Genomic DNA, 14,394 nt, shown 5'->3' with positions numbered 1-14,394 from the left:
GGGTGCAGCTGTGAGAAGCAGGTGAGCAGCACTGACAGCAACGAGCTATGGGGTGCCCAGGTGAGCCATGAGGTGCCCAGGTGAGCAGCACTGACAGCAGTGAGCCATGGGGTGCCCAGGTGAGCAGCACTGAGCCATGGGGTGCCCAGGTGTGCTGGACAGCCACAGAGGGAGCAGAGGGCACGCAGGTGTGATGTGTGAGCGTGAGGGGATGAAAGGCTGGGCTGGAGAACCAAAAGGGCAGATACCTGAAGCCTTCTGAAGTGTCATGGTGTTACTGTGTACGGGGTGAAGCTTTCTGATGTGGTATGGTGATACTCTGTGTATTGTGGCTGTCTCGACTGCACTATGCTGTGACATTGATATGTTCTTTTCCTGCTATAGTGAGATGGTTTATGATGTGTGAGATGCATTTGCTTCCATTGTGCTCTGTTGTTTCCTCCTGCCTGGTGTAAGACAACTCCCTACCACAAACCCCAGGAGCATTTTGGGACCATCAGGGAAGGATGAGACTCCCATTTTTCTGGGCATTACAGACACTTTCAGCTAAATTATCCTTATTTCTAAGAACTAGGCCAAGATCCAGTAAGTGGATTTGGGAACAGATGGGAAAGCAGAATGCAACTGTTGGGCTAGATTAGTAGACAGCTGTTGCAGTGTCCACCATCGGCATGGCTGGTGCCTCAGGTACAAGTGGTGGGTATGGATGGCCTTCAAGGGGACCTCATGAATTGGCCTTTTGTCATGGTAATATTTCTGCATAAAATACAGGCACTGGGGAAGGTGTTCAAAGAAATCAGAGTGCCAAGACTGGAGTTCTTGCAGTGCGAAAGCAGAGATCAAAGATAATATAGAGACAATAGAACAATGGCACAGAAAAATGTGCTGGCAAACAGCACAAAACGTGCTGCTTGTGTGAAGAATGTATTCCTTCAGTGTATAATAATAATAATAATAATAATAATAATAATAATAATAATAATAATAATAATAATAATATCTTTTATTCTTTGTTTTACCTGGTAAGTTTGAATGAGGGAAAAATCTGTAATAAAGGTACACAGTAATGTTGACATTTGCAGTGCAGCTTGGCTGGTTGGTTCAGCAGACATGAAGCTGTGGTTACACAGTGAATAAATGCTGCTCTGTGGTCTCTGAGATGAGGCTGGGAATAAAGAAATAGGAGAATATGAAAGGACCTGAATTTGGGATATTTTCAGTTTGAATGTACAACTTAGAGGCACACACAAGAGTGGAGCTCCAGCGTGTTTTTGGTGTGACAAACACAGTAGGAGCACAAGGCAGCCTCTATAAATGATGGTTTTGAAGCAGTGGGGAAGTGCTGGTGTTGTTTGGGATCCAGCACAGTTCTGTGGTTTGGTTTTGGTTTTTTTTTTTTTTTCAATGCTTCTGATGTGGTGAAATGGAGTTGGAGGTGGCAAATCAGCTTTTTCTTCATCGTTTCTGTTGTCTTAGTCTTGAGGTGAGGTAATTTGAATGATTGTTACAATTAAAATTGTTTTAAGAAGTTATTTATTTAGGATAAAAATCTTTACTGTAAGGAAAATCTTTACTGTGAGGGTGGGCAGGCCCTGGCACAGGTGCCCAGATTTGCTGTGGCTGCCCCTGGATCCCTGGCAGTGTCCCAGGCCAGGTTGGACACTGGGGCTTGGAGCACCCTGGGACAGTGGAAGAGGGGTGGAATGAGATGAACTTTAAGGTTTGTCCCAACCTAAAACATTTGGTTTTCCATGATTATGCTACAGCAGTGACTTTCACATGAGTTTGCTCATCTTTAGGACTGTAACCTCAGGAGACTGTGTATGTGGAAGAGAGAGGAGGAGACAATTCTCTGAGCACCTGGAGTAGTTGATTGTCTTTGTTTGAGGTACCTGTTGCTGCATAGGGAAAATCCTTATCAAAGTGGATTTTGCAGTAATGTCATTACCTTCATCTGTGAGACCTGGCCTGTAATTATTTACATCTTCCTAGCTTTACCTGTGGTGTGGAACCCAGGTGGCAGAAGAAGGGATTTAGTTGTTCTTCATTAGAAATGAATGAAATAGTTGTGTGGATTGCTTATCTGCTTCTCTCATCCCTAGTGTGCCTGATCACTATTCCATGCCTATAAATTAAAGCATTTGCTTATAATAAGTGTCCTTTAACCTCAGTGCTTTTGGTGAGAACATGGACAAAGTCATATTATTAATCAATTTATGATAGAAAGTGTTTGTTCCTGTAAGAGGCTGTAACAGCCCTTTCTTTGTGCCTTCAACTCCAAATATACCCAAAGCAGTGACTTCTAATTGTGAAATGCTTGAGCACTTGGGAAGGAGGAGGAAGAAAGGAGGAAAATTCATTGCGTGCATCTCGCTCTAGATTTAACAACTATTAGGATGGACAAGGGGCTTTTGGATTTGTTTGGTGGTTTTGGTTGGTTATTTAGATTTTGCTGGTTCTGTTTGGTTGGTTTGGTTTTTTGTTTGGTTTTTAATTATTTGGTTGGGGTTTTTATTAGTGAAAAGGCTGTGAAACTTCTCCAGACACAAGATGCTGATGAGTCTTCACTGTCAGTGTCACTACAGTATAACTGAAAGTAATACAAACCCATTTTGAGATCCAGTGATGACACTTGGAGGTTAAATTTTAATGTGTTTTATAAACCAAACCAGCCTGCTTACCTTTTCTGGAGAGTAGTGAAGGAAAGCCAAACTGCATTTTTTCTTTATTAATACTTCTGATGAAAATAAATATATTCAAAACCCTGTTGCCAGTATATAATGTACCTTTAATGTCACAATGCTTTGAAGTAAGTGCTGCAAAGTTATTTAATCCTAAATCCTAAGGTACTTCTTGTGAGTTTTTATACTCACTAGCAACAGCCTTGCTTTAGATTTATTAGATAGAAATTAGTCAACAGCTTTGAGGCTTTGCATTGTTGCACAGTTCCTGCCCACGGAGGAATTTTTTCAGTGCATACTAATTTGTATTTGAAAAATATATGCTGCTACTATTACTCACGTTAATATTAAAGAACCTTCGGATTTTTTCTGGTGATTTCCAATATCAGATCTGGCTGTTTACCCAGGAGATACCATTGATTGCTGCCTGATTTTCTTGTGTTGGTTTTCTGCTTTTCAGGGGCTCCCAGAATGAGTGGGGAGCAATTAAATGTGCAGAATACTTTTGCATAAAGTATTTCTTTTTGAAGTTCTTTCTTGTTAAATCTTCCTCCTTGTCATTGCTTCCCTTTTGCTTTTTCCTTAAAAAAAGCTGGAATAGGCAGTACTCAAGGCTGGAGCTCTGAATATGTGTGCTGAAGGTTCTTCTCCCTTACTCTCTTCTTTCACTTTGGTTCATGTATATGGCAGTCTACTGGAAATCAGTGAAAAATTTAGTGTACACAACACTGTTGTGAACAGTGAAGTTTGAAACAAGCCTTAAGCGTTGTGTGTATATGAATGTACACATATGTATTTATGCAGTACAGTTATGTATGGTTTTAATTTGAGTTTTGTGACTAGATCCTTGCATCTTTGCAGTTGTTTTTTCTACCCCGGATGTTTTAAAGTTGATGTTGTAGTTTAGAGCCTTGTAAGTATTGTTGTACAGGACCTGACTGTTTTCCTAGGGTGTAGCAGCTGCTCCTTGCAGAGCAGGAGATGTAATGTTCAGCTACAGGGAAGCACTTCCTGTGTGGCAGCCAGACCTTTCACCAAGTTATCAAAGACAAATAGTGTTTGATTGCTTTCCATATTTTCTGGTGTCTGATTTCTGCATCTGAGTCATAAAATTGCCTTAGAATCACAGGATTGTTGGGGTAGGAAAAGCCCTCTAAGGCCAGTTGTTCCCCAGCACAGCCAAGGTCACCACTGCCCCATGTCCCCAGGTGCCACATCCACAGGGCTGTGAAATCCCCCCAGAGATGGGGACTGCACCCCTGCCCTGGGCAGCTGTGCCAGGGCTGGGCAGCCCTTTCAAAGAGCAATTTCCCCACTGCCCACCCAGACTCTCCCCTGAGGCCGTTCCCTCTGCTCCTGTCCCTGTTCCCTGGAGCAGAGCCCGACCCCCCCGGCTGTGCCCTCCTGGCAGGAGCTGTGCAGAGCCACAAGGGCCCCCTGAGCCTCCTTTGCTCCAGGCTGAGCCCCTGCCCAGCTCCCTCAGGGATTGTGCAGCCCCTTCCCAGCTCCCTCAGGGATTCTGCAGCCCCTTCCCAGCTCTGTTCCTGCCCTGGCCATGCTCCAGCCCCTCCAGAGCTGCCCCAGAGGTGGCAGCCCACCCAGAGGTGCCCCGGCAGTGCCAGTACAGTGACACTTTGGCACTGCCCTGGCCGTGCTGCCGCCGCAGAGCTGGCACGGCCCAGGGGCCCCCAGTGGCCTCTTGCCCAGCTGGGCTCGTGCCCAGCCGCTGTCACAGCAGCCCCAGGGCCTTTCCCAGCCCTCTGGCCCAGCCTGGAGCTGCAGGGCTTGCTGTGAGCCAGCGGCAGGGCCTAACCCTCACCCCACATCACAAACATGGCCAAAGCTTTCTGGGCCCAGAGGCCTTGGAGCCTGGTTGTGATGGTGACACAGGCTACGTGGGGTAGGAGCCTTCTATGAGAGCGGCCTGATGCATGTCAGGGGAGCTTCCCACCTCCAAGTCCCTCATTCCTCCGGTGTTCTTCCTTCTGGAGTTTCTCCCGTGCTCCCTTCCCAAGGCTTTGCTCGCAGACCGAGCCAGAGGCCTGTGGGACATGTGGGACCTGTGCCAGCCATCCCAACCCCAGCCCTGTGTCTCTGTGGCACAGGCAGCACGCAGCATGGGGAACAGGGCCTGTTTGCTTTGAACTGCAGCCTGGAGATCAGTTCATCTTTCTGTCTTGAATGGAAAGATGAAATTCTAATTTCAGTTTGCTTTTGTGTTGAAGATTTATTTCTGTCTGGGAGAGTGCTTATAGAAGAACATGGATGCTACTGCCTGCTCTAGCCTGGCAGTGCAGGCTATTTATTTTCCTTTCAGACATGTCAACTCTGATTGATTATAGATTTTAATAGATTTTTATTAATGGATTTTAATAATAGATTATAGATTTTTAATATCCTTAATTCGTCCATAATGGCAGGAAGTTTAGTAAGCAGTCTGAGAAACTTACAGATAATAGGGGATCAAAGAAGTTTGACTTATATTTTTAAAACTAAGTCCAGTGTTTTGCTGAAAGTTCATTGAATTACATGGCTGTTGAAATGCTCTCTTTTTTTCTCTCCTGAGATACGACATGCCTGGAGCAGTACTAACAGGATTATTTTATTTTATTTTTTATATCACTCTTGGTAGCATTTCTGTGGTGAATGAATTAGTAATTGCTTCCAGATAAAATTGTTGCAGGATTTCTATGAGCAGAGGTTCCCTGAGAGCTTGCCACATAGCATGAGATTGTTTATAGCTTGAGAGACTTCCTCAGGTTTTCAGAATCTCTGTTCTTGGATGCAGGCAAAGTTCTATCAGTGTTAATACTGTTTGATTCATGGCTTTTACATGGATATTATATTCAGAATGATGATTTTTTTAGACAAAAAGACTAGATGTTACTGCCTCCAGCTTGGAAGTTTCATTTGGTTTTGTGAATTCCTGGCTGGTGGATAAGTAGTTTGAATTTTCTAAGATGTTGAAATTTTAAAAGAAATATAAGTCACAGAATCATGGAATGGTTTGTGTTGAAAGGGACCATAACGCCCACCCAGTGCCACCCCTGCCATGGCAGGGACACCTCCCACTGTCCCAGGCTGCTCCCAGCCCCAGTGTCCAGCCTGGCCTTGGGCACTGCCAGGGATCCAGGGGCAGCCACAGCTGCTCTGGGCACCTGTGCCAGGGCCTGCCCAGGCCTGCCAGGGAACAATTCCTTCCCAATATCCAGCCTAAATCTATACCTTCTGTATGTGTATTTTTTTTGAATCTAATCTCGGTTTACACTGACATCTGTGTCTCCATTGAGGGTCCAGATGCTTTTTGTGCTTCCAAAAATCTGAGCTTTTTCTTCACTTGCTTGAATGTCCATTTTCTGCAGAACTTCAGTGATTGGCTTTTTAAAATCTTCAGCTCAATTTCTCAGGTTGAAAAGTACTGTAATAAATTCATTTAGAGACAGAGGAAGGTGGTTTTCAAAAACCTGTGAGTTTTGCCTTTTTAATTTGAATCAGAGATCAACCTTAAAAATGCTTGATGGAAAAGAATATGGAAAATAATTTTTGACTCAGCCCACATTTTTAAATGTGTTAAAAAGTGAGATGTTAGCATTAACAGATCACTGGGGAAAGGCACAGAAAAGGTTCCAAGATACCGGTTTGAGGAATTTCTGGTCTTGCTTTCCTCTCTTTTTGCCAAGTTTAAATTTAGAGTGTTTTTGTTTCAGAGCTGTGTTGTAAGTAGGACAGTTGAATTTTGCCAGAGGGCTGTGATTTGCTCCAGCAGTGTGCCGACCATGGAGTTTATAACTGGCCTAGGAAGGAATCCTGGTTTGGGTGCCAGTGTGTGCTCTACCAGAATGTGGTGTTTGGGCACCTTCAGGTGCTGCTGCCTTCTGCTGCCATCCTTCCCTGTCATTTATTTTCAGCAGTTTCTGCAATACTCATCTGGAATATTTTGACTAATTCATGTGAGACAGGAATGCATGTCCCAATGGTTTTCTTTCGCTGGAGTAGAATTTGCACTGTGCAGCATTTGCAGATGTTGATAACAGTACAGAATCACAGAATGGTTGGGGTGGAAGGGACCTTAAAGCCCATCTCATTCCACCCCATCCATGGGCAAGGACACTTTCCACTATCCCAGGGTGCTCCAAGCCCAGTCCAGCCTGGGATCCAGGGGCTTGGGGGATCCAACTCTCAATCCAGTTCTCCATCTAGGAGCTTGTCAAGGAGTTTGTGGAGAGTCAGATACAGAATGAGTGAGAGGTTGCACCATGGCCTTCATCTGAACCACATGCAATAGTACAGTTTGTCTAAATAAATAGTTTAGGAATAATTTTAGCTTCTGTTGGGGAATTCCTTGTGCTGGTTAGGTGGTATATCCATACATACAAGTTTGGAACCATGGCATCAATATGATAGAGAAACCATCACTCTTGAAGTGAAACAATCATCAGAAGGCCTGCACAGAGAGTTCAACAGGAGACTCCCAGCTGGGTTTTGTCGTGCTGTAGTTGGTTTGTTTATGGTGGCTCTTAAGTAGATAATAATCTAATGATGGATCTTCAGAATTTAGAGAATCCTTTCTGAATGTTTAAAAGCACTGGACACTAATGTTTGTCTTTGTGTTTTTGTTTGCAGACTCACTGAACCTTCAGGGTATGTCACAGATGGGCCTGGAAATTACAAATACAAGACAAAATGCACCTGGCTCATTGAAGGAAGGTGAGTGTTGGAAGCAGCTTGGAATTTTGTATTGCTTATTGGCACTTCTAGGCGAGTTTTATCTGCCCTGAATATTGTTAAATGTCACGATTCTTTCTGGCTATTCTAAAAGCTAAATTGGGCAACACTTAATTGGTCTTGGTAAATAAATTTTTGTGTAACTGAGCCCTCCAAACTGACTTCTGTTTAAGAGGTTTGTGTTGAAACAGCATGTGGTGAACAAAAAATCAGTGCACTTCTGTAAATAATGAAGGATTATGAATTACTTAACTGACATCATCATGGGCCATTCAGATGATGGGATTCACTGCACATGGGATTTTTCAGTAGTATGAGAAACAAGAGAAAGCTCTGAAAGCTTTTATTCATGAAGAATCAGTTTCTGTAGTGATGAACTTCAGATGTTTCTTTACTCACTGAGCCATGAGGACTTCAGAGGAACCACTGACCTTTTATTGCAAAGGCTTTCTAAACTGGGAGAAGTCTCTCAGATCTCTCCCCTCACTTTGCTGCCCTTCTTGTATTTGATCCTTATATTGCTTACAGCAATTTCTTGCACAGGTTTTTAGGAGTAGCATATTTAATGTCTATCCTCTGTCACCTGATTGATGGTGCAGCAGTTCAGACCATCTCACTTGTTGAAATATATTTTTGATATAACCAAGCTGGTACCAGGACTGTAAGATCCATTTGTTTAGTCTCTAAAGCTTTTCCATGGTCAGATATGATGCTATGTGATAACATCTGTATGTTCAGTCACATTCCATGTTGTTCCCTGAGTGTGCAGGTAGAGAGGGCTGTGAATTGGCAGGAGTTGTGTGAGAGTGTGAACTTGCACTGCACACTGCAAGCTGAGGCCTCTTAGCATCTTGGGGGATCCGAATTTGCTACAGTCCCAGAGGGCACTTTTCCTTAATCTTCTCCCTGTGATTAATGTATCTGTTGCTGACATACACAGTGGAATAAGGCACCTTTAGCAAATCTGCCAGTGGATACCAGGCCATGTGGTGTGGGCAAGGTGCTGAAGGGAAGAAATGGCACCAAAGGGGGCCTGGACACACCAGAGACATGGGACTGTGTGAACCTCATGAAGTTACACAAGGCCAAGTGCAAGGTCCTGCACGGGGCTGGAGCAAGGCAGAGCACAAGCACAGGATGGGTGGGGAAGGGCTGGAGAGCAGCCCTGGGGAGAAGGACCTGGGGGTGCTGCTGGGTGAGAGCTGGACATGACCCAGCCCAGAGCCCCCCCGTGCCTGGGCTGATGGCAAAGGCAAGGTGGGAATTGTGTCCCTGTGCCCCTCCCTCAGGTGAGAGCCCACCTGCAGAGCTGCCCCAGCCCTGGGGCCAACAGCAGGAGGACGTGGAGCTGCTGCAGAGAGCCCAGAGGAGGCCCCGGAGCTGCTGCAGGGCTGGAGCCCCTCTGCTCTGGAGCCAGGCTGGCAGAGCTGGGAATGTTCCCCTGGAGAAGGGAAGGCTTCAGGCAGAGCTCAGAGCCCCTGGCAGGGCCTGCAGGGGCTCCAGGAGAGCTGCAGAGGGACTGGGGACAAGGGATGGAGGGACAGGAGCCAGGGAATGGCTCCCAGTGCCAGAGAGCAGGGCTGGATGAGACCTTGGGAATTGGGAATTGTTCCTTGTGAGGGTGGGCAGGCCCTGGCACAGGGTGCCCAGAGCAGCTGTGGCTGCCCCTGGGTCTCTGGCAGTGCCCAAGGCCAGACTGGATGGAGCTTGGACTAACCTGTCCATGACAGGGGCTGGAACAAGATGGTTGTGAAGGTCCCTTCCAACCCAAACCACTCCATGGTCCTTTGTTCAGGAGGTCTGATGAGTTTGGAGAAATTATTCATTGTATCTACTGCAGACATTTATTTGAGTTGAGGAAGTTTAATTCCTAAGCTCTAGAACCATGCAGAACGATAAAATTGAGAGGCAACCACTCACTATTAACTTTATAAGGAGCGCAGTTGTTTGAGGTGGTTAAGAGCAAAAGTTGGCTGCTCCAAGTGGCTACTTGTTTTAATTTGTGTAGGTAATAGGAAAACAGCTGCTGACAGTTTGCAATTACAAATAATTTAAAAATGTTTCACAAGAGCATTATTGCAGACGAACCAGCCTCAGCAATGCCAGCATAGCCAGCTTTAAACCCTTATAACGTCTGTTTTTAAAAGATATTGTGACTTGTATTTTTATCAGAAGTGCTTTTTATGAGTCCTCAATAATGTCACCAAAGCTGCTCCTCCAGCCTATAATTACTACTACTGAGAGGCTTCCTAGGGAACCACCACTTTATGGATTTTGAAGTGAGATCTTTCTTGCTGGAAAGACAGAAATGTTCCTCCCTGTTCCATAGCCAGGCATAGGTTGGAGTCCTTTTCCTGCCTGTGAGTGTTTATACCCTGCTGTCAGGGCATGGTGGTAAACAGAAAAGAGATAATCATGCTGATTAAACCAGCTGAAATATGCAGCCCTGTGTTCCTTAGTGTTCTCATTTCCTTTCTGCACCGTTCCTGAGTTTTCTTGGCTGGTGTCTGTGCTCTGTTCTTATCCCAGGGGAGTCCTTTTTATTTTTCCCAGGAGAGTGAAGGAGGCAGATGAGCTCCATGGGTCCTGAGGGACCATGTGATTGTGCAGATGAGGGCTGTCTCCTACCAGTTGTTGGCTGTTGCAAAGAGACCCTTCCTTTTTGTTTGTGGTCTGAACCTTTATTGATTGACAATATTTTTCTGCTCTACAGCTGTCAGGCTGTTCAAGTAGAAGCAATTCCCTGTGCCTCCACAGGCTGCTCAGTTCTGAAGTCATAGGTTCTCTTTGTACCTTTTCTTTAAGCAGGGCATTATCCTTGAGTTCCACCTGCTGCTCTTTTCCAAAGACCTAGAGTAGATTGTTGTACCTATCAAAAAACAGTCATTTGCAGAATAACTCCCTAAAGACTCCCCCTTCTGTGGGAAGGAAGGACTATATAGCAAGCTGACATTTAAAAAATTTTTTTGATTAGGATTAACAGGGAGTTCATCTGAATTCAAGGGCAATACTGTTGGGGAGATCCTAGACACTTGTGTCTGTCCTTTCAACAGCTCCAGCTGTGGGTGGGAACAAGCACTGCTGATAGACATTCATTTTCTATTTGTTTCAGGTCTAAGCAGTGGTAGTGCTGTTTGCACCCTCCTGGAGCTGAGCCAGAATTAAATATCTGCTGTGCTTTCTGTGTAATTGTCATTAGATGTATCTTTTTTTATATTGGCATGAAACAAACGGTGTCTTACCATGCTGAAAACCTGGACCTGCCCTAGCCATGTGTGCCGGCCCCCAGGACCCCCATGCCTGGGCTGATGGCAAAGGCAAGGTGGGAATTGTGTCCCTGTGCCCCTCCCTCAGGTGAGAGCCCACCTGCAGAGCTGCCCCAGCCCTGGGGCCAACAGCAGGAGGACGTGGAGCTGCTGCAGAGAGCCCAGAGGAGGCCCCGGAGCTGCTGCAGGGCTGGAGCCCCTCTGCTCTGCAGCCAGGCTGGCAGGGCTGGGAATGTTCCCCTGGAGAAGGGAAGGCTCCAGGCAGAGCTCAGAGCTCCTGGCAGGGCCTGCAGGGGCTCCAGGAGAGCTGCAGAGGGACATTTGTCTTGTTTGAACAGTGGTTGAGGTGACTTGGTTTGTTCAGCCTGGAGAACAGGAGACTGAGTGGAAGCCTCATCACAGCCTGCAACTTCCTTCTGAGACACTGATCTCTGTGTGACCAGGGACAGGACCTAAGGGAAGGGCTTGCAGTTGTGTTGGGGGAGGCATAGTTTATGTCTCAGGAGAGGCTCATCCCCCAGAGGGTGCTCAGGCAGTGCCCAGGCTCCCCAGGGAGTGGCCGTGGTGCCAGGGCTGCCGGAGCTCCAGGAGCGCTGGGGCAATGCGCTCAGGCTCAGGGTGGGGTTGTTGGGGTGTCCTGTGCAGAGCCAGGAGCTGGACTCAGTGATCCTTCTCAGTCCCTTCTAAATCAGGATATTGTGTGGTTCCATGATCTGTTCTGCACAACAGGACACAGTTTTCTGACCATAAAGAAATTTTTGCTTAATACCCGGAGAGCTGCATACAAAAAACCCCTGAACCACAGCATGTTTAATGCGCCTACAGTTACACCAAATGACTCAGTTTTAGTCTTGTCTAGACCAGAGCTTCACACCAGAGAAGTGTGTTGAAGGGATTTTGCCCTGTGTGTTGAGTGGCTAATTACAAATATTTTCTTTATTTATTTTTTCTTTACAGGCCAAACACAATCCTCAGGCTTCGATTCAATCACTTTGCCACAGAGTGCAGCTGGGACCACTTGTATGTGTATGATGGAGACTCAATTTATGCTCCCTTACTGGCAGCTTTTAGGTGAGTTCCCCTTGGTGAGACTCTTAACTGTAGCCAGTGGTATTTTCTTAACTTAGAGCCTGACTTACATGTCAGGCTGTAAATATGATCCAGTAATCCAAATGTATAACACTGCAAGTGCAGCACATATAGCCAGTGTCCTTTTGTGCACTCTTTGTCAGCATAAACAATTAAAGAGTTGTTTTTAGCTTTTACAATGAACAAGTCATGTCACTGCACTCTAGCATTTAAGTATTATGTTTTCATTTCCAAATCCTGATTCTTTGGGAGACAAAAAAATTATTGTTGTCTGTCTGGGCTGGAGATGATTTGGTGTGCAGGCTCCTTTGAGAGGAGAAAACTACCCCATTTATGGGTTTGAACATGATTTATGACTTAAACTTGCAGTGTGTCAATACAGACAGAAGGGCAAAAGCCAGCTAATGTTGTAGACATGGAGGTCTCATAGAATTATGTCTATCTTTTATGTACCTTAAACTTCAAAGTCTTTAGTTACTTGGAACATGTTCAGGAGCAGCAATGATGAATCAACCTTGTAAAAAACAGAATCACAGGATGGTTGGCTTGGGAGGGATCTTAAAGCCCATCCAGTGCCACCCCTGCCATGGCAGGGACACCTCCCACTGTCCCAGGTGCTCCAGCCCCAATGTCCAGCCTGGCCTTGGGCACTGCCAGGGATCCAGGGGCAGCCACAGCTGCTCTGGGCACCTGAGCCAGGGCCTCACTGCTGTCACAAGGAAGGATTCCTTCCCAATGTCCCATCTCTCCTGCCCTCTGGCAGTGGGAAGCCATTCCCGTTGTCCTGTTCTCCATCCCATGGCAAGTGTCCCTCTCCAGCTCCTCATGTGTAAAAATTCCTGTTCTGCCAACAGGTTACAGGTGTTTGGCTTGTCCATGTGATGAGACATCTGTGTGGCTGCTGGTGACCAATCCACATTTCATCCTGAGACATAAACATAACTTGTGTTTTTCTGTGTTTCAGTCTTGCAGTGACACCACCCTGTCATGCTTTTTATTCTTTAAACTGAAATTAGGAAAATAATCCCAAGTTATCTATGAAAAAAACTAAAGGTTCCCCTGGGACCCTGCTTGTTCCAAGTGGCTGCGTAACTATTTCCAGAATTAACCTTCTGCTGGGCTTCCTCTCATTTGTGAAATGAAGGTCTAAAAATACTTCATGTTTGTTCTAAAAAATCCTTATAATGTCTGTGAGAGAAAATCAGCAGAGGGAAAAAAGTTGATAAAAATTTAAACCGCCACGTGGTTTTTTGGTCTTCAGCTGCAAATGTAGCGTTGTTTTGGAGTAAAAGCTTCAGACTAAGGTGAGGTCAAAACAGAACAGCTAATTTGAGGAAGGAACAACCTTTCTCTTCTAAAAAGCTCCAAAAACGTGGCAATGCCACCTGGAAGTGCTCTCTGGTATCGTGTTCTGATTGATGTGCAGGAAGAGGAGGAAATGTCATCTTGACCAATGTAATTTTGTTCTAATCAAGCTATTTTTTAATACACTGGTGAAAAGGTGAAATGATGATTTGTGCCTGCCATTTCTTGTGCGTTTTCCAAAACTTAATGGGCTTTTAAAATTGAACTTATAAGTAGTTCACAGCATTAACAATTATGGTTCAGACTGGGAAATCTGTAAATCAGGAAGCCTGGTCTTGAGGACAAGCAAACATGAGCTTTGTACAATAATGTTTTTGAGGTAGGGAAAAAACTCCAATTTTTTAAAATTGCTTCTTTAGATGACATTTGAATTTAGCTTCATTAGCAGTGAGCTGTGGTATTCAGTAATCCAAGTTCAGGAAATGGCAGATGCTTCTCATTTTGGTGAAGTACCAGAAAGCATCTGTTGAAAAATACCTTTCTCTAATACAAAATAAATGCCTTGGAGTTTTTTAAGAGCAGTGTTCATATTTTCCCAATTTAGTTGGGGTATATTAAATTTATTATTACCGTAAACATATTTCCTTGTTCATTATTTGTACCCTGCCAGGAGATATACAAGACTGAGCTTTATACAGTTGGGCCCTGTAAGCTTTGAGAGTTTGTTGATAAACACTAGAAATTCCTTTCTCTCAACTCAATTTTTGTTCCCTCCCTGACTTTTTACAGCAGTTCCCTGAACCTTCACTTCCTTCACTGCTCTCATTTTGTTTTCTTGACCTTCTGATGCTCATTTATGTTTGTTCACAAGATGATATTTATCCTGAAATATATATATAATCTTGTATATATTTAAGATGATCTTGGGAATCCTCAGCATTGAACTGTAGGGAAGCTTTAAATTTATCAGTTTTTAACAGCAATAAATATTTGCTTAATGCCAACATTTACACAGTTCAAGTGTGTGCATAGACTAAACTCCTTGTGTTCTGAGAGCCCCCAGAGCTGTCTGGTCCTGCATATTGAGCTTTTTTATTAAACAGTGTTAAAAATATCTTTGCTGGCTTATATTTGTGACCACAGGCACAATGAGACTGTGTAACTGTGCTGCTTCAAAACTGCAGTAAAAGAACATGGAAACAAATGCAGTATGTTTGTCAGCACTGATGAATAAATCTGAAGTAGATAAACTGCACTCAGCACCTGTGAACTTAGTTGGTTTTGTTAACTTTACTCCGCATTAAACATTTACCAGAGCTGGTTTTGCA

At 44.7% G+C, this 14,394-nt stretch overlaps 1 protein-coding gene across 1 annotated transcript in view; it reads left to right on the top strand.

Annotated features, from left to right (window-relative positions):
- Positions 1–14,394, top strand: part of ATRN (attractin) — a 147,682-nt gene that overhangs the window by 27,505 nt on the left and 105,783 nt on the right. The window contains exons 2-3 of the mRNA XM_059470115.1: positions 7,305–7,388; positions 11,630–11,743. Of these exons, the coding sequence (XP_059326098.1) occupies positions 7,305–7,388; positions 11,630–11,743 (198 nt within the window). The remainder of the gene's footprint in view (positions 1–7,304; positions 7,389–11,629; positions 11,744–14,394) is intronic.

This window comes from Ammospiza nelsoni, chromosome 4 (genome assembly GCF_027579445.1).
Source record: "Ammospiza nelsoni isolate bAmmNel1 chromosome 4, bAmmNel1.pri, whole genome shotgun sequence".
Lineage (NCBI taxonomy): Eukaryota > Metazoa > Chordata > Aves > Passeriformes > Passerellidae > Ammospiza > Ammospiza nelsoni.
Note: the sequence above shows the minus strand (reverse complement) of the source record. Positions and strands in the feature narration are given on the sequence as shown.